Raw genomic sequence first — 20,291 nt, 5'->3', positions numbered from 1 at the left:
TACCTATCGGTCATTTTATGGTCCCCCTAATCCCTTGCCATTGGTCAAGTTTAGATACTTGCCAAGCCTATAAAAGTAGCATGCTGTACCCTACTAGCTCAGAAGAAGAAGAGCTGAGACCCCTCGCGGACCCCAAATAAAGCCTTCTCTGTGGAACAGCTTCTGCCTTCTCCTTCTCCTCTCTCTGTCTGCTGCTGCCTCAAGCCTGGGGCTCCACTACCCAGCAAGCAAAGAGCTGAGGTCCTAAGAGCTGCTAATCACTATAGAGCTGAATATCACCAGGCTTGCTAGAAAGGTAGCCCCGCGGCATTGGCCTGAGCTGGCTTCGGGCACCCGGTCCCTCCTCAGGGACTGAGATCCTGAGCACCAAGGCTCTGCTTTCATGATAAGGCTGATCGGAGGCCTTATTAATGGACGGCATCAGATTCCTACAGACGTAATCAACAAGATCACAGCCATGTCTCCACCCACCAATAAGAAAGAAACACAAGCTTTCCTAGGTGCCATAGGCTTTTGGAGGATGCACATTCCTGAGTACAGTCAGATCGTGAGCCCTCTTTACCTGGTCACCTGCAAGAAGAACGAGATCCACTGGGGCCCTGAGCAGCAACAAGCCTTTGCCCAGATCAAGCAGGAGATTGCTCATGCAGTTGCCCTTGGCCCAGTCAGGACAGGAGCAGAGGTGAAGAACGTGCTCTACTCTGCAGCCAGGATCCATGGCTTGTCCTGGAGCCTTTGGCAGAAGGTGCCTGGGGAGACTCGGGGCCGACCACTGGGATTTTGGAGTCAAAGCTACAGAGGGTGAGAAGCCAACTACACTCCCACGGAGAAGGAAACCTAGGCTGCCTATGAAGGAGTCCAGGCTGCCTCAGAGGTGATTGGCATGGAAGCACAACTCCTCCTGGCACCCCGACTACCGGTTCTGGGGTGGATGTTCAAAGGAAGGTTCCCACCCCCCACCACACCACTGACGCTACATGGAGTAAACGGATTGCTCTTATCCCACAGCACGCCCGTATTGGAAACCTGAATTGCCCTGGGATTTTGGAGATAATTACAAACTGGCCAGAAGGTGAGAACTTTGGTCTTACTCATGAAGAGCAACAAGAACCAGTGACACGGGCTGAAGAGGCCCCTCTCTATAACCAACTGCCCCCAGAGGAAACGCGCTACACTCTTTTCACTGACGGTTCCTGTCGCATCGCAGGGATGAACCAGAAGTGGAAAGCAGCCGTATGGAGCCCCAAATGACAGGGTGCAGAGGCTGCTGAAGTCAACATACAGAACTCAAAGCTGTTCAGCTGGCCCTGGACATTGCTAAGGGAGAGAAATGGCCAAAGCTCCACCTCTACACTGATTCATGGATGGTAGCCAATGCTCTGTGGGGATGGCTGGAGAGGTGGAAAAAGGCCAACTGGCAGTGTAGGTGTCATGGTTTGATGCTGGCACAATGCCAGTGTCCCCATGAAAATATATGCTCCCTGGTGTCTGCTGTGAGATGTGACCAGGAATAAGCAAAGCAGGCCCCCACTTAGAACTAAAGAAAATGAACCTTCATTAACTAAACTACAACTCTAAGTAACAAGAAACACACAGAGAAAATGAAAACTTTCCAAAAATATTTCCTCCCCCCCCCACCAAATTTCCAATACATCTATCCCCCAAATCACCAACTCTCAGTCCATCACCACCCTTTGGGTAATGAATTCTCAGTTCATCAAGGAGAGAGGAGTTGTTCTTGTGCCATAGGCTTCCCCAGGAAACACCATTGAAACCTCGTGTGTTTCCACGTCACTCGTGGCACCACCCAGAGAACATCTGCCATCGTGACATCTTCCTTCCATGTCCAGTGCTCTCACCACTGCACATGGACCAGAGCTGCTTCTAGGGGTGTCCTTTTAAGGATGCTTTGTCCCGTTCCAAAAAGGGCACAGTCTCACCTTTGGAACACCTGTGCCCCCCAAATTTCACCCCCTGGGGCCCAGGGGTACCAACACTGAACCCTCTTGGCTCTGAGCCATTGCCTCCCCCTGGATGCAGTCTCTGTGTCACAGGAAACATGGTTCTGTCCATGGCTACACAAGAAAAGTCCAGCTAAGGCCACTCCATCATCTCTTCCCACCTAAGATTCTTCTCTACTCTCCCGACATCTTTCACGTGCCCAGACCTTCACACTTGCACATTTCCTTCCTCCATTTCATCTCTTATCTCTCTTCTAGGAAAGGTTAATGTTCTGCAAAGTTTTCCTTGTCCAAAAAAGGATTAAAAGCTCGGGCTCTGCCCACCCAAAGCTCCCACAGCTGCGGGACCCCTTCTTGCTGCATCCCCCCCGCCCTTCTCTGCCAGCCGGGCTGTGCTGCCAGCACAGGATATCAAATTTCACGGTGGCACAGCGCTCTCTGTCTCTCTGTCTCCTGGGGGGGAGCTGTGGCTGCCCGATGCCTCTCGGGGCTCTTCCACCCTTCCATCCTCGGGCCAGGCCTACCTCACCCAGCCCCAAACCAGCCAGGAGCTGGGCAGGGGAGGCCCGACCTGCTTCCCTCGCTGGAACCCAAGAGAGCTTCCCCCGGAGTGCTCTGCTTTTAACCCCTGTGTCCTCAGAGGCGTATCCAATGTCCCCAGTGGCCAAACCAGGTGCCAGTATTCAAATGTGAGCACCTATTGGCCTGGCCACTTCATATCCAAGAAAATTAACTTCCTCTCAAACCACGACATCTATATAATCTCAGTCCAGTTTATCCCAGTCTGTAGGAACCCAGTCCACTTGATCCCAATCCATATTTGATCCCAGTCCATATTTGATCCCTGTCCATAGCTTATCCTAGTCCATATTTGATCCCAGTCCATAAAATCTGTCATATTTGATCCAGGCCATATTTGATCCCAGTCCAAAGTTGATCCCAGTCCTGATTTGATCCCAGTCCAGTTTATCCCAGTCCATAGTTGATTTTAGTCCATATTTGATCCCAGTCCATTTTTTATCCCAATTAATATTTGATCCCAGCCCGTATTTAATCTCAGTCTATATAAGCTCAGTCCAGTTTATCCCACACTGTAGGATTCCAATCAATAGTTGATTCCAGTCCCTATTTGATCCCAGTCCCTATTTGATCCCAGTCCATATTTGATCCCAACCCCTATCTGATCCTAGTCCATGTTTGATGCCAGTCCATACTGCCCTGCACACATTCCAAAAGTCTGCAATTCCAGCTCCCAGCCAGGAAAAGATGTTCCTGCCCTTGAAGGGAAATGGAGTAAAATCCTACAGAGACATTTCCCTGCAGGCCTTCAGGACTTCAGCTCCTGGGACTGGGAATTAAAATAATAATTGGGAAATGAAATAATAAATAATCAGGGGAGGGTCTGTGGGGACATCTAAATGAGGGCAGGGGTCAATTAAATCAGGCAAGGGGACAGCTAAATCAGGGCAGGGGTCAATTAAATCAGGGGAAGGGGAATTAAAACAGGGAAAGGCTAAATTAAATCAGGGGAGGCGTCAATTAAATCAGGGAAAGGTCAGTTAAATCAGGGGAGGGTCTTTGGTGGCAGGGGTCAATTAAATCAGGGGAGGGGTCAGTTTAATCAGGGGAGGGTATTTGGTGGTCACTGGGGCAATTACATATAGGGAGGGTCTCTGGTGGTGCCTGGGTCAATTAAATCAGGGCAGGGTCTCTGGTGGTCCCTGGGTCCAGGGAGACACAGAGAGAAACAGAGCAGGCAAAGAGAGGTAGGAGAGAAAAGGGGACACCAAGACAATGAGCTGAGAAGGCGGCACTCTGCAAACAGATCTGCAACAGACTGAACATGAACAGGAGAGAAATCAGTAAGTCTCAGAGTTTTCTTTGCTGTCAAATACATCCCACACACCCAGCGCCACACAATCTCCATCCCACCACTCTAAATCACTTCCCAACTTCCTCTCAGCCTGATGGCTGCAGAATCGAGTGAGTTTGGCATGGGATTGAGTTTTTTGAGGTGGGTTTGAGCTCTTTTTGGGGTAAGATTGAGCTGTAAGATTGAGCTTTTTGGGGTAAGATTTTCACTGGGATTTGAGTGGTTTGGAGGTGACAGATCTATTCCTCTTGGCTTCTGCAGTGCAAAGAGATGGAGAATAGAAAAAAATTAAGGTGAAATTAAAAGTAGAAGCAGCCAGCTGTGTTCTCAACATGGATCACAGGGAATGGGAGTGACCAGGGCAGTGCCCAAAGTGCCTCCTCCCGTGGGGGATGGAGCTGGAGCAGCGCACGAAGCTCTGCCCGCACTCGGGGCACTCGCAGGGCTTCCCTTAGTGGTGCCTCTGTTGGTGTTGGGTCAAGTGAGAGCTCTGTAAGAAGCTCCTCCCACACTGGGGACACTCGTAGGGCCTCTCCCCAGTGTGGATGCGCCGGTGCCTGATGAGGTGGGAGTTGCGCTTGAATCCCTTCCCGCAGTCGGAACAGCGGAAGGGCCTCTCCTCTCTGTGAATCCGATAGTGCCGGAGGAGAATGGAGATGCTCTGAAACCTCTTCCTGCACTTGGAACACTCATAGGGCCTCTCCCCAGTGTGGATGAGCCGGTGCTTGACAAGGGTGGAGATCTGCCTGAATCCCTTCCCACAGTCGGGGCATTGGAAGGGCCTCTCCTCCCTGTGAATCCGATAGTGCCGGAGGAGATTGGAGCTGGTCGTAAACCTCTTCCCACACTTGGAACACTCGTAGGGCCTCTCCCCAGTGTGGGTCCTCTGGTGGCTGATCAGTCTGGACCTCTGGCTGAAGCACATCTTACACTGGGAACACTTGTACGGCCTTTCTCCAGTGTGGGTTCTCTGGTGCCTGATCAGGCTGGAGCTCCCGTTGAAGCTCTTCCCACACTCCCCACACTCGTAGGGCTTCTCCCCAGTGTGGATCCTCTGGTGCACAATCAGGTGGGAGCTCACACTGAAACTCTTCCCACACTCCCCACACTCATAGGGCTTCTCCCCAGTGTGGATCCTCTGGTGCACAATCAGGAGGCTGTTCCACTTGAAGCTCTTCCCACACTCCACGCACGTGTGGGGCTTCTCCCCATCATGGAGCTGCTCATGGAGCACCAGCTCCGAGCTCTGGCTCCGTCTCCGGCCGCCTTCCCGGCCCAGGCTGGCTCTTTCCCCCTCAGATCCCCGCCGGCTGCGTTTGCAGCCCCTCCTCGTGCGGCATCTCCGGGGCTTTTCCTCCCCGTTGGCTTCCTGCGCCGTGGAGCCGCTCAAAACGGCCTCTGCCACCAGGTTCTGCCGCGGGCATTTGTCCTCCCTGCTCTCCATGCTCAGCTCCTGCTCTGGGGGAGGAAGGACAAGGACAGGATGGGATTTGCCGCCGTGCCACAGGCAAGGGCAAGGAGATCCCCCCAGGGCTGAGCTGCAGCCGGGGCCGTGCTGGGCTGGGAGATGGAGAAGCACAGAGGGGAAAGGGGCACTGACTTCCTCCTCACCTGCCTCAGTGTCCCGGGGCATCTTCCTCTTCCTCGCAGCCTCCCAGGCCTTGGCAATGGGAAATCCTGGTTTGGGGAAAACAAGGGATGAGCACATTTGTAGGAGCGTCGGGGGGTAGGACGGTCGGGACAGATGGAGACGAGAGAGCTCTGCAGCCAGGTCGTGGAACTTGCGGTTTATTGCAAAGGGCCTGGGTGCAGGGCCCTGCTTGGAGCTGCCAGGCACAGCTCGGAGCAGGCCCCAGAGAAGAGAGGGATAGAGAGGATGAGAGGGTAAGACAGTAAGAGAGCAAAAGCGTAAGAGAGTAAGGGTCCCGTTACAATACAATCAATCTTCTTCTGTGTTGAATATTCTATTTCTCACTAACCAATCTGGTACCAGATGCAAATCCTACAGCATTTACATACAGGCTGTAAGAATCATTACATCACCATACTGTGTTACATTTTACACCCTAAAAACTCCTCTTTGGACCCCTTCTGCTGAGCTAGTAGGGTCTGCTCTGACCCTTGGATCTGTCTGTAAGCAGAGGGAATTGTTTCATCAAAAGGGGATTACCTTCAGCTGGCCACACCATTGTTTTCCAGTTATTCACTAACTGAGGTATCTCAAAGCTTGCTTTCATTTCAATCTTCCTTATTCTTTCTATATTCCCAAAATCTTCTACCAGACAATTATATTTATAAGCTTTTCCTGTTTCATCTTCCCCAACACACACTGTGTTTGAAGGTCCCTCTGCCCAAGTCCATCTCTACAATCACTGGCCACCTGGGCTCCAGAAAAACCTCCCAAACATCCAAGATTCAGCCCTGAAAAAGCCTCCCAGGAGTTCCCCATCCCTGGTCCCTCCCCTCTGGTGTTCAGCAGCTCCCCCCTGTCCCAGCTGCAGGGGTCACACTTGGATTGGGGGTCCCCCTTCTCCTCGGTGCCCGCCCTCCCCAGGCTGCTGGCAGTCCCAGCAATCCCAAAAGCTCCCCCCGCTTCGCTCTCCCCATTTCGGGATCCAGGGGCTGTTTAGGCTCCCGGGCTCCCTTCTCCCCTCATTCTCTGCTCTGGGCTGCAGCGGCTCCAAGGAGTCCCCCCTGCCCCTCTCCAGGCTCTTGAGGCTCCCGCCAATGGCGGCGCTCCCCCCTCTCTGGGCTCCCCACTTTGGGCTCCTGGGGGACACAGGGCTCTGCTCCTCCAGGCTGCCTCTGCCGGCAGCCGCCACCGCCACCCCCGATGTCCCCCCAAGAGGCCTTTTCCGCTCAGCCTTGGACTTCTTCATTCTCCAAACATCCCCCAAAACCCCAACCCAGACACACCCCGGGATATCCGGGCCCAGCTCCCCCTCCCCGCTCACCAGTGCGTTGGGTGGGGCGATGAACCCACAGGTGGGGGCTGCGAATTCAGGCAGGGATCGAAGCTGTGGTTCCCTCAGCTGAGCCCCGATCCACCTTTGTCCCTCCTCTTCCTCCTGCTCCTCTTCTTCCATTCCCCCTCCCCCTGCTCCTCCCCTCTAACCCCACCTCCTCCTCCCCTTTCATCCCTGCCCTTCCCTGCCTCCTCCTCCTCCCCCAGCAGCAGCCACACCCTCGGTGTCCCGTTCCCCAGCCCTCGCAGCCCGCGGCAGGAGCGGGGATGGAGCCGGGACAGGTCGGGATGGGCAGCGCGGGGCTCTCGGCTGCTCCCAGCCGCTGCGGATGGGGGGAACCCGGCCCGGGCCAAAGGAGAGGCAAACTGGGCAAACTGGGGGCAGAGCACAAAGCTAAGGATGCAGCAGAAAATGGAGCTGAAAGACGTAAGTTAATACTAACTCCAAACGAGGAAAAACTGGAAATTACAAAGTTTAGGGAAGCCAAGAAAAAAGAATTAAACAAGATAGGAAGTGAACAAGATAAATCAGGGAAATGGAAACTTCCTGATGGGAGACAATTAGCTAACAAAATGTGCTTCTAGGAAAATATTAGAAGACATGCATCAGAAAACCCACTGGGGTACTCAAGTGTTGCGTGATCATTTTTTAAGGAACTATGCATGCACTGGAATTTTTGGAGTAGCAAAGCAAAACACTGAAAGAGGCTTAATTTGCCAAAGGATAAATAAAAAGGTGAAGAGAAAAACAACATTAGGACGTCGTGAGTTAGCCAATCGACAATTTAAAGCATCTAAGCAGAAGTTTAGTTTTGTTAGGTTCCGGATTTATTTGTAAAAAAAAACCAATTTAATCTACAAGAAAGAGAATGCCATATGTAAAACAGGAGATTTTAGGAGAATAAAAATCTTTAAAGTATGAGAAACCTCCAAGAAAAAAACAAGAAAAGAAAAAGGGGAAATGAAAGGGAAGGGAACAAGAGGAAAAATCAGAAAGACAGTGGGATCCTCTGCAGGTCTTGCCCCCTCCGTTCGCGGCCCAGGCGCCTGTCCCGGGTCCCGGCTCACTGCCCGCCTCAGCTCCGCCTGCCCCGGTTTCCATCCCAGGTGCGGCCTCACTGCCCAGGGCAGCTCCACCTGCCCCGGCGCTGTCGCTCAATTTGTGTGCCCTGCTCCCACTGCCTGGCCCGCGGCCGCTCTGCCGCCCATGCTGGGGAAGATGGGGGTTGCTCTGTCCTGCCGCCTGCTCCGAGGTCACCGCGTCCACCGCACCCAGGGGGGTCCCAGCCATCCCATCCCCGGCTGCCCTGCCCGTGCCACCTGCGCTGGGCACCGCCGCTGCTGCCGGGCTCTCCCACCTGCCTTTCCTCTGCCGGCAGCTGCCGGATCAGCCGCCATCAGCCATGTGGGGGCTACCCACGCTCCGCCTCGGGCTCCACGGGAAGATCCCCCTCTGGCGATTCCGGCAGCAGACCCTGCCCACACTCCCACCCAGCCTCAGCGGGATATCCTCCCCTGACCCCGTCCTGCTCTAAGTTACGTCCCCTTGGTAACCACAGCTCTGGCTGTTCAGGGAAACTCTCTCTCTCTACAGGAAGCACCTTATCGAAACACTAGGAGCTCAGTTAAAATGCAGCCCTCTCCAAATTCTTTCTCAAAACATGGGAGAAAGGCTAGAGAAAGTAAAAAGTGAAAGAGTTAGATGAAGGGATTGCTCTATTTCCGTTCAGAGAGGTTCCCATGGGAGGGATGCGCTGCCCCGCCCCGCGGGAGCCACCAGCGCCCCTGCCGGCCGTGCCCGGAACTGCACCCAAGGGCAAAGCGCCGCAGCCCAAAGGCCGGGACTGGGTCCGGGCTCTGTTTGCTGTCAGTGCCGCAGCTGTTGGTGTTTGTTTGCTTTATTATACACACTAGTAAAGAACTGTTATTCCTACTCCCATATCTTTGCCTGAGAGCCCCTTGATTTCACTAGTCTAAAAATTAAGAGGGAGGGGGTTTGCATTCTCCATTCCAAGAGAGGCTTTTTCTGCCTTCCCGAGCAGACACCTCTCTTGTAAAGCAAGACAAGCACCCACAGGCACCGAGGGGGGCTGCAGGAGGGGCACAAGAAGGCCCTGCAGCACTTGGGCACAAAGGCACAGCAGGTGAGTGCAAGAAGGGAGCAGCAAAAGGCCAAGCTGAAGGCAAAGGCCAGGGCACAGTTCCTACAGCCCCTGAGGGATCAACCCCAGGGCCCAAGGGGGCCCCGGGCATGGGCTCGGCCACAAGCACCTGGCAGAGGCATTGCCCTCCTCGGCAGGGGAGAGCCCACCCAAACAGCCCCTGGCAAGGAACCAGGGCTCCAGCTGCAGGGCACAAGGAAACTGCAAGCACAGACAGCAGCACCCTCAGGACCAGCAAGTCTACCCCTTGATGGACATGGATTGGCAGGGCAGTCACAGCTCCCATCACACCAGGGACCCTCCACACTGCAGCCCTTGAGAACATTCAGGGTGGGTCTGCATTGAGAGCAGGCATTTCCTGATGGACACAGGGGCCTCTCAATCCACTCTGAATCTTAGATCTAGGGGGAAAATAGTAAAGGAATGTTTTAATTTTTAAGGGAATGAGTGGGAAAGCTGACCAGGTATGATTTGTTCAACCACTATTAGAAACTGTGGGGGATAGGTCAGAAATAAATGAATTGCTTTTTCTTCCTCCTGTGATTGTAATTAACTAGGAAGGAATTTGTGAGGTGGGTTTTAATACTGCAAAAGGGATACAGAGACCAGTTCTGTTCTACCTTTGTGCCAAAATGTGACAAGGCCCATGCTGAAGTGAACCCAGAAGTGTGGGCAGCCCCAGGAAAAGAGGGAAAATTAGATATGGAGCCTCTACAAATTACTTTAAAGCAACCAGAACAAGCAATATCCTGTTCCAAGAGATGGAAGGAAGGGCTCACAGCCTGGGATTGAGTCCCTGTTAAAGGCTGGGCTTTTGAAGCCAAGGATGTCTCCCTACAACACTCCTATCCTGCCAGTCAACAAACTGGATGGATGGACAGCAGGAGGAAACACAGAATTTTCAAGTGTTAAAATGAAGATTAACTGAGGTGGGTGGCCTGGGCCTTCCAGACAGGGAAAAAGAATGTGAATTATAGGTGGATAATAAACAGGGTCTTGCCAAAGGAATTCTTGTGCTAAAATATTTAACCCTATATAGGATCTCCTATAGTTCAAGTCTGGCATCAAGTTAAAGCTCTGACAACCAGAAGAGCCTCTAAATGGATGAGCAGGGCTCGGTTATTACAGTATGAAACTTGTTCAATGGCACAGGAGGATTTAGAACTGAGGACAGGGCAAGGCTTTAACCCAGCCTCCTGTTTGAACAGCCTGGAGAGGGGCTGGCAAGGAACCCAGGACTGCATTCAAGGGACAGAGCTCCAGACCCAGGCTGGGACAGATTGATGGGACATTGCCTGGCCTGAGGGAGAAAATGTGTTTGTGGATGGCTCTGCAAGGGCAGCAGAAGGGAAAAGAGCTACAAGACAGGCTGTTATTAAGGAAGGGGAATCAGACACAGCGCAGGTCACTGCCTCATGCTCAGCTCAACCCGCCCAGCTGTGGGTGCCTGTGAGAGCCTGGCACTGAAATGCCCTGAGCAGGAAGGCTTCAACATCTTCTGCTGACACCATGGCACCTAACAGGGGGGCAAAAGCAATTCTCACTGCTTCAGCAACCACTGGAGCAGATATCAAGGCACATTCTCCCACAGGAAGCTGGGCTGGCACAGAGCCTGCCCTGGCACTTTGCTGCTGCCAACACCCAGCCAGGACATCGGCTCCTGCCTAAGGAGTGCAAAGCAGTACCACTGGTGGCCAAGGGGCCCATGCCAAGTGTCCCTGAGGCCACAAACAGCCGCCAGCACAGCTCAACACGGGGGGACCCCTCAGCCTGGCCTCAAGGGCTCTGAAGCCCCGGAGATTTGCACTTCCCACCTGCAGCAGGAGGATGGGAGGCCGCCCCTGAGCCTGCCCTGAAGGCAACGCAGCAGCAGCCAGGGCTCCACAGCGGGCCAAGCCCCTGCGTCTGCCCACAGATCCTTGGCTGGAATCCTCTGCAATCCTGGCCACCCTCCTCTGCCATCTCCAGCCACTGGGGCCAAGCCTTGCTGCCACTGCTGCAGCTTCAGCGCTGGCTGGGCCTGCACTGCCACAGCTGCTGGGGAACACCACGGCACAATTCCACTCTGGGGCTCACTGACACCCACACTCTGGGCTGCCTGCCACTGCACTGCTGCAAAATGTACCGATTTCGGTTATTTTAAAACTTATTTCTCTGCTCAGAAAGGTTTCTCTAAACAAAGGTTTGCCTTTGGGAAAGGAATTTTAAAGGTTTTATATAAGGGGTGTTACATCACTCAATGGAGATGAGTTTAACATCCCAACAGACTGGGAACAGCCCAAAAGACCCACAGAGATAATGACAAGCAACAAAACATCAACATTGCCCAGCAGCAAACAGCAACCAACAGCTACCCCAGACACTGCCCGGGCAGAGCTGGAGACACCTGGGCTGGAAAAGGCTGAGAAGGAAATCCAGGAGTGTGGAGACCGAATTCACATCAGAGTCAAAGAAATCCGGGTTCAACAGGAAGCCAAATACTAAAAACTTACACAACTTGGAAGCAATGAACATTAAAGCAGTGGATTTAGATTAGTTCTGACGACATAAAGTTTAGGAAAAATCCAGTAAAACTCACATGGCATGGAATGATTTTCTCTGCACAGCTGGGCTATTTGTGAAAAAAATTATTTCTTTTGCACATCCTGGCAGGAACAAAGGAATGCCTTGACTCTCTAAAACTAAAGAGGTTCTTGCAGAGTCTTTGTTTTCCCTGCAGTTTCAGTGACAAAATTACAATATGAGAAAAAATTTTCATAATATTCCCACTTTATATGGTCAGGTGGGTTAGGGACAGAAGTGTGAAAAGCAAGTTTTGTTCTGCATTTTTCCATGTTTGCCTTTATGTTGCATTTTGCAAAACTGAACAGATTTAACCATAATACTTTGAACTCATAAAGAGTTAATACTTTTTAAAAAAAAAGCAGATATGGGGGGGGGGGGGGGGGGGGGCCACATGTGACTCACCAGATGGCTGCCCTGGAAGAGAAGCTCCATTCCAGGCAGCCTCCAGAGGAGCTTTAGAAATGCAAATGAACACTGCTGGGCAAAGTGTGCACAATGCACCTGGGTCTCTTGCCCGGGGCAGGAATTGGGCTGATTCCCTCTGCCCCTCACCCCAAGCTCTGCCTGCTGGCACTGATGGAATTTGAACAGCTCAAGGCAGAGCCCAGGGGGAGGATATCTGACCCTGCAACACAAACGGGGGAAGCTGCAAAGGGAAACAGCAAAAGCAGAATGTTGGGAAAACTTCACTATAAAAAAATGGGAAGGGAATCATCCCTCTGCCCACTCCAACATGTGCTGGCACTGTCTGTGTTATATAGGGTATATTAGAGCACTGGGGATTTTTTGCTACCTAAAATTCAGGGAAATCAGTTGGGTATCCAAGTATTTGATGAGTTAATTAGAGAAAAGCAGTCAATTGATGCAGCCCTGGCTGGAGAGAGCAGCCAAAAATGGGGAAAAGATGAACGGCCAGCAGAACAAATTCAACAACACCATGGACCAGCCCCTGGGAACCCGAACCAATTCATATCAGGAGCCACAGAACCCATTTCTCATTTCAATGCCATCATTAGATTACAAGCTGTCCTCGCAACAATAACCAACCAGACAGCTCCAGCTCCTGACCTTCCTGCCGACTAATCCACTGAAATGAGGAACATAACATTTCACCTTGGGATGGGATCATATTGCCTTTTAGCAGAAAAAAGGGGAGTTTGTGGAAAATTAAATTACTCAAACTGCTGTTGGCAAAGAGATGACAAAGGAAAAGTGGTGAAACAGATAACAAAGGAAGTAAGAAAGCACCTCATGTTCCAGCCCAAACGTGGAAAGATGGGAATGGGACACGGTTTTGTGGCTCCCTGGCAGACCATGGGTTAAACGAATGCTGTTTCCCCTCTGATGTGCTATAGCAACTTTCATCTTTTTACCATGCTCCACACCTTGAGAGTGCAGCTCATTCAGCAGCTGAATGAGGGGTCAGGGATTTGTAGATAAGGAAGCAACGGGCGAAACCACCAGCTTCAATAAATGTTCCTAATTAACATGGACTGCTGCTCACAGAAAGTCCCGCTAAATTCCTGAACTTCCAGAAGAACAAACCCTTTACAGAGCCGTGAATATCGGCTGTTAGACAAAAGTGGGGAATCACATTAACGAGGACATGCAGTTGTCTGAACCTTCCAAGTACCTCAGCCAGGGGGCAAAAGGAGAGGGAGATGAGGCCGTGAAAATGAGGATAAAAAGGAGGCTGCGAACTACAACAATGGCAGAGAGCGCACGGCAAATGCCCCACGGCCTCTCCCTCTGCTCAGCAATAAAGTCACTTTTACATGACTCCTCTGTCTCCTCTGCGCACAGAAACCTCCGGCCACGGGAATTTCCCCGCACAGCCCCGGGCACAGGGCAGCCCCCTCTGTCCCAGCCACAGCAACCGGGCCGAGCCAGCGCTGCTCCGGCAGCGGCTCCTGCCGAGGCAGCGGCCGCAAGGAGACCGCGGGCAGCCGCTCCCGCAGCGCCCTCACGCCAGCGACAACACGGGCCGGACACGGCACAACGAACCCGCCCGAGCCCCCTGCCGCCCCCGAGGCCCGCAGCCAGCCCCGAGCTCCCGCACAACCCAGCGCGGCTCCCACCTGCGCTGCGGCCGCCTCCGAGCTCCGCCGCCGCCTCACCGCGCTCCGGCCGCTGCCGCCCCTCACGGGACCGCACACACGCTCCGACAATGGCGCCGCTGCCCAGCCACGGCCGCCCTCAGCCCGCCACCGGGGCCCTGCTCCGCCCCGCTCCCACCAATCAGCGCGCCACAACCACGACTGACGGCACCATCGCCCAATCGCCGCCAGGGGCGGGCTCTGCACACGGCACAGCCCCGCCCCGCGACCCCCGGGCTGCGTGAGGGCAATGCTGGATAGCAGGATGGGGGATGGAGCAGGAGGAGCATGTGTTCCTGCCCGCGGATTCCGCAGTGCCCGGTGCGGGACGAGCTCCGTGCCTCGCTCCAGTTCCACCTCCCGTTGGAAGATCCGCGCTGGATAATCCCGGGTGACCCCCAGGGTCAGAGCCCCCCGTGTTGGGAACACTCCTGGCTGCGGGTTCCACATCTTCCTGGCCCCCCCGTGGACACCTCGATGAACGCCGGGGGATCCCCCCTACTTTTCCTGTTTCTGCTCCTCTCCTCATCTCCCCCTCCTCTTCCTCCCGCCTCTCCTCTCCTGGTTCAATCGCTCCTCCCGCTCCTCCTCCCGCCTCCTTCTCCTCGTCTCTCTCTGACGTCCCCCCCTCCTTCCTCCTTCTTCCCCCTTCTCCTTCCTCCTCCTCCCGCTCCTCCCGGGCCCAGCCCCCACCGTTTGTCCCCCTCCCTTTGCCAAAATCCGTCCCATCGCCCCCCAATAAACGGGCCCGGGGCCAACTGGGAAGCTTTACTGGGAGCACTGGGAGCAGGCACTGGGAGGGGGCAGAGCGCCAGCGGGGCTGGGGGGGGCACGGGACCCCCCAAAATCAGCGGAGCGGGGACGGAGCGGGGGGTCCCGGCCGGGCCCGAGCCCATGGGGAGGGGCTGCGGCCGCCGCCGGCTCAGGAGCTCTGTGGGCACAGAAAAGGGGGTGACACCGGGCTGGGGGCCCCGGCGGGAGCGCACACGCTCCGCCACGGCGGGGACGCCACCCCCGGCACCCGCCCTGACCTTCTTGCGCAGGGAGAAGCCGAGCCCCAGCGCCAGGAAGACGAAGCCCAAGACGAAGCCCCCGATGCCCGTCAGCATCTTGCTGCGGGCGGCGTCCGGCGGCATCTCTGGGGGGTCCGCAGGGCTCAGCACCCCCAAAACCTCTCACCGACACCCCGAGCCCCTCCCAGCGCCCTCCCTGTGGTCCCCAGCCCAGCCAGGAACCACTGAAAGCTCCCTCCGATCCCTTTTTGTCCTGGCCAGGAGCCACCAAAGCCCCTCCCGTCCCTCTCAGCATCCCACAGCCCCCTCCCAGTTGCCCCCCAGCGCCCCAGAACCCCCAAAGCCTCTCGCAGTCCCTTGGCAGCCCCAGCAGGACTCAGCCAGAGCCCTCCCAGGCTGTGCCCAGCACAACCGAGCTCATGGCGAGCCCCGCTTTGCCATTGCCGATCTCCTTCCAGCCCCTCGGGGCTCACTGCAATCCCTCCCAGTCACACAAAGCGCCCCCAAACTCCCTCCCAGTGCCCACCAGGACCCCCCCAAGCCCATCCCACCCTCCCCAGCATCCCCCAAACCCCTTCCCAGCCCTTGCCCAGCCTCCAGCCCCTCTCCCAGTTCCCGCCCAGCTCTCTCCAGCTCCCTCCCAGTGGCTCCCAGCACAGCCCAGTGGCTCTGCCAGCGCCCCCAGGGGCTCCCCCGTACCCCAGTGCCGCCTCAGGGGCTGCTCCAGGCTGACGTGCTCCACCTGGCAGCTGTAGCTGAGCTCGTGCCGGGGCGGCGTTTCCAGCAGCACCAGCAGCTGGTAGGTCCAGTCCCCGTTGGCGACCACGTCGGTGGCCACCACGTGCTCCGAGAGCTCCTGCTGGCCCTGGAACCACCTCACCTGGATGGCAGCAGGGTAGAAATCCATCACGGAGCAGAGCAGGCGGCCGGGGCCGGGCTGGGAGCTCGAGGGGGGCATCAGCGAGATGGACACGCTGGGGGACACCGGGAGAGACAGAGAAAGAGAGAGCGCGAACACACTGGGATCAGCCGCGGGGCACTGGGACAGAGAGGGGAGGGCTGGGCTGGGCTGGAGAGGGACTGGGAACGGACTGAAATGGACTCGGAGTGATAGGGAATGGATTGGGGAATGTGGTGGGAGGGAGTGGGAGAGACTGGGAGGGAGTTGGGTGACACAGAGAGATGGGAAGGAATGGGGGAACTGGGAGAGAGGGTGGAGGTCTAAGAGTGAACTGTGAATGAACTGGGAAGAGACTGGGAATGGACTGGGAGAGACTGGGGAGGAACTGGGCATGGTCTTGGAGGGACTGGAATGGCACTGGGAGGGATCTTGGTGGCACTGGGAGGAACTGGGAATGAAGTGCGCGGCACTGGGAGGCCGAGTCCGGCGCGAGGCACTCGGCGCTGCGGGTCTGCCTGGCAACAGATGAGTCATGAAAACGATGCGATCTCATTGGTTGTCAAGCGTCAACTTTACGGGTCGCTGAAATGGACGCGCGGGGGGGCACTGGGAGGGACTGGGAGGATCTGGAGACCTCGGGGGTCGGCACAAGGAGGGCTGAGGGCTCTGGGCCGATGCCCATGGAGATTTTGAGGGGCTCCAGGGTCACTGGCAGGGCAGGCCCCGAGGGGACGCGCTCTGCCTCGCGCTCACCTCGGCGCTCCGTGTGGAACGGGGTAAAATTCTTGTACCAGCACGGGCAGAACCAGTCCACCGCAGTCCGTCTGTCCTCCATGAATACCGCGTTGCTGTTCCAGCGCTTGGCCAACTTCTCCCCATAGGGGGTGAACCCCACAAAGTGCCCGACGTCGCTGTCGAACATTATGAACTGATCCCGGTTGTAGATGGATCTCTGGACGTACCTCACCTTCTCCGTGCCGTTAGTGAAGTAACAGTCGGACTTTGTCATCCTCTGGAACACCCCTGAGTGTGCAGGACACAGGTCAGGGAGTGCCAACTCACCACCCTCTCCCAGCACCCCCAGAGCTCCAGGGGCCACCCCGGATCCCCGCTCCGCACCTCTTGTGCCCCACGGCTTCCGTGGAACCCTCCTGCCCGCGCTGCCGCTTCCTCTTTGCCGCCCTTGCCCCATTTCCCCTTCCACATCCTCTCCCCTCACACATCCAGCCTCTCCCAAATATATTTTGGGGTCCCATTTCCGCATTCTACTACAAAGGCTCCATTCCCAGCCCCCTCTCACAACGATTTGAGGTGCTCCCTCCCCTTTTCCCCCCTTCCCCACCCTCTCCCACCCCTCCCTCTCCTTCCCTCACCCCTCAGCCACTCCCACTCTCCCTATGGGAGGTCCCCTCCTCCTCCCCCTCCATTCTGGGCTCCCCCCTTCGCCCCCTTTTCCCCATTCTCCCCCACTGTCCCAGCGCCTCCCGCCCCCCGCTCACCCGAGAGCTCCGCGCCCGCAGCCGGGGGGGCTCCCAGCACCACCAGTGCTACCAGCAGGGCCCCAGCTGCCGCCCCTCGCCCCATGGCCGGGGCCGGGCAGGGAGCAGCAGCCCCAAAGCAGCCGCGCTGCGCTGGGAGCGCCAGTCCGGAGCAGGGCGGGCTCGGCAGCGCCGCGCGCTCTCATTGGCTGCCGCCGCTTCTGGGCAGCGATCGGCCACGGGCTCTGCCCGGCAACCGATGAGGCAATCCAACGCCCCGAGCTCTCATTGGCTAAGCCGCCTCCTACCTGCGCTGCCATTGGCTGAGGCCTTACCGGGACGCTGCAGCCCCGGGCTGGGTGATTTTTGGGGAGGGGGAACCTTGGGGCGCCGGGCAGGTGGGAGCTCAGGTGAGCCCAGCAATGCGTGCCCAGGTGCGCGGCATCTCAGGGCTGCCCGTGGCGAGCGGTGACGCTGGCCCGATGCCAGGCACCCCCAGAGCCGCTCTGTCCCTGCCCCCGCAGCCGCACAGGGACAGAAAATGGAACCGAGGGTTCCTGCGTGGGGACAAGGGCCGGGAGAGATCCCTCAGCAAATCCTGCCCGGGCACAACAGACCCGGCCTGGGCACACGGAGGGAATTCATTACCAACCAAATCACAGCAGCACAAGGAGAAGGGAAAGAAATCTGTCCAGGACCTTCCCCCATCCCAACACGGATCAGCCAGAACAGGGGTCACCACGGCTCTGCCCAACGAGGGTCACTGGGGATCATCCAGCGCGGATCCTCCCATGGGGGATGGAGCTGGAGCAGCGCACGAAGCTCTTCCCCCACTCGGGACGCTTGCAGGGCCTCTCCCTGGTGTGGAAGTGCTGGTGAGTGACGATCTCTGAATCCCACCTGAAGCTCTTCTGACATTCCGAACACTCCTAGGGCCATTCCCCAGTGTGGATCTTGTGGTGCTTGCTGAGGTCGGAGGTCCCACTGAAGCTCTTCCCACATTCCCCACACTCCCAGGGCCTCTCCCCAGTGTGGACGTTCAGGTGTTCCATCAGGGTGGAGCTGGAGCTGAAAACCTTCGCACATTCCAAGCACTTGTGGGGCTTCTCCCTGCCATGAGGCTCCACCAGGTCTGAGCTCTGGCTGCATCTCCGGCTGCCTTCCTGGCTCTGGGCGGCTCTTTCCTCCCCACACCTCCCTGGTCTGGGTTTGCAGCCCCTCCTTGTGAGGGATCTCTGGGGCTTTTCCTCCTCCTCCATCTGGCCACAGCTTGGGAATGACAAACCCTGGTTTGGGGGAAACCAAGGTGGGAGCGCCTTGGAGTAGAGGCTCCTCCTGGCCAGGTCCATCTCTGGAACTCAGCAGGAGTCTTGTGTCCATGAAAATCTCCACACATCAATATTTAGCCCGAAAAAACTCTCCCAGGAGCTCCCTATTGCTGATCTCTCCACTTTTGGGGTTCCACAGGTTTCCTTTCCTTGGGATCACAGGGGTCCAATGGCTCCAGGGGTTCTTCATTCTCCGGCGTCCTGCTTAGGGATGATCCAGGGGCTTTTGGGGGTCCATGGGGTCCCTTCTACCCTGATGTTCTTCTTTGAGATCCCAGGGGTCCCTCCTCTCCAGGCTCCCCCTCTTTCCAGTCTGCCGGGGTCCCCCTGCTCTGGGATTGCCCCTCTCTGCTCTCCCCACTCTGGGGGTCCCAGGGGTTCCCCTCCTCTGCTCTCCCGGGGGTCCCCAGGACCAATGTCCTCCCCTGCCCATACTGGGCAATGGCCTTGTGGGCCCCCAAAGATCCCCCAAGGGGCTCAGCTTTGGGGTCCTGCAAGATCCAAACCTACACACACAGAGAAAAAAACCTCCCAGAGACACCAGATGATATCTGGGGTCAATTCCACAATCTGCGAGCTCCAAACACACCCCAATAAAAAACCCTCTCAGGGACCCCCCTGATGGATTTGGGATGAGCTCCCCCTCCCCGCTCACCTGCAGGACGAGCTGGGGACGATGGTCCCGCGACTGCGGCCACAGGGGGCACTGGAACCTCCTGTTCCTCCTGTTCCTGCTCCTGCTCCTCCTCTTCCCGCTCCTCCTTTCCCTCTCTCCCTCCTCCTCCTCCTTCCTACCCCACCTCCTCCCCAGTTCCTGCCTTCTGTGTATTTAGAGTGGGGAACCTTGCTTGTTTTTAGAACTAGAACAAAGATCCCAGATGGAACAAGGCTTGCTGCTTTTAGTCAGAAGTATCAGTGACTAAAGGTCACGTTTCCTTTGGTTCAGTGCCGTCCTTGTTCCTCCTCAGTGTTCAGGCTGGGCTGTGGGGTGTCCTTGTTTGTTGCATTTTCCAAGTTCCTCTTGCACAGTTTGGGCCATAGGCTGTACCCTGGGAGGGTTCTTTGTGCTCCTTTGTGACACAGGAGAACCTTCCAGGTGGTTTCTGCGTGAGCTGCTGCTGGGATGTCACAGGAACAGCGCCACATCCCCGTGGTGTTCCCGTTGCTGTGGGACACGGAGGCCTCAGTGCCCAGAGTGGCTCTGGGCTCGTTGCCGGAGGATCCTCCTGCCCGAGGCATTCTCAGCAGCCAGCCCAGCCCTGACAGGTGTCCTTCTGTGCTTGCAGGTGTTATGCTTGCCCAATTATCCCATCATAAAAAAAACCCAAACAATATTTAAGGTAGCAGCAATTTTAATAAAATAGTTTAGCAAATATATAAATTAGGTATAAATGGTTCAAATAATAGCGCATAAGATAAAACAACCGCGGGGTACGGAGGGCAGGGTTCAATGACCCTTGCCACTTCACGTACAAGCTTGCCAAGTGAAAGTCGCCCCTTATATGCCATGTGTCAATGCCATCTCCTCCTATTTTTGGTTCGTCACTTTTCTGTCTCCGCCCTCCTCACCACCTTTACCATGCATGCGCCACCACTCGGTTTGGTGGTCGCACAGGTCTTTGGGGGTAGTCACTGATGAAGGCCGTATAGTCTTCTTCATTGTCCTTTAATTCACCTTTGGGTTACACATGCACACCAAGCCAGGATAATGTAAGCCAAAACTAAGATATTACTATATTTTAGCATCAAAGCAATAAATCTCTTATAGCGGGCATTTTCCTGGGACCCAACCAGATTTTCACTTCTCTCAGTTAACTTTTAGTAACTGTTATCTCTTGCTTTTTCCTCCTATCCTTGAACATCTGCCAGGAGAGGGGGGTAGAGCCCCTCCTCTCCCTTTCTTCTTTGGCATGACAACTTTTATCTGTTTTATTATTTCCAAATATTAA

At 55.8% G+C, this 20,291-nt stretch overlaps 1 protein-coding gene and 1 pseudogene across 1 annotated transcript; one reads left to right on the top strand and one right to left on the bottom strand.

Annotated features, from left to right (window-relative positions):
* The window catches only part of LOC128945472 (zinc finger protein 208-like), a 294,561-nt pseudogene that overhangs the window by 129,456 nt on the left and 144,814 nt on the right, over nucleotides 1–20,291 (top strand).
* LOC128945531 (class II histocompatibility antigen, B-L beta chain-like) lies at nucleotides 14,660–17,135 on the bottom strand (the record flags this gene model as incomplete). Its single annotated transcript, XM_054289290.1, has 5 exons — nucleotides 17,036–17,135; nucleotides 16,290–16,559; nucleotides 15,912–15,921; nucleotides 15,335–15,609; nucleotides 14,660–14,760 (listed from the first exon to the last, which is right to left on the bottom strand). Coding segments are annotated over exons 1-5 (741 nt in total), but the record flags the coding sequence as incomplete, so codon positions are not given.

This window comes from Melozone crissalis, unplaced genomic scaffold, assembly GCF_028551555.1.
Source record: "Melozone crissalis strain CALT ecotype California unplaced genomic scaffold, PUWL_Pcris_2 ptg000066l_1, whole genome shotgun sequence".
In the NCBI taxonomy this organism is placed as follows: domain Eukaryota; kingdom Metazoa; phylum Chordata; class Aves; order Passeriformes; family Passerellidae; genus Melozone; species Melozone crissalis.
This window is presented reverse-complemented; position numbering and strand designations above follow the sequence as displayed.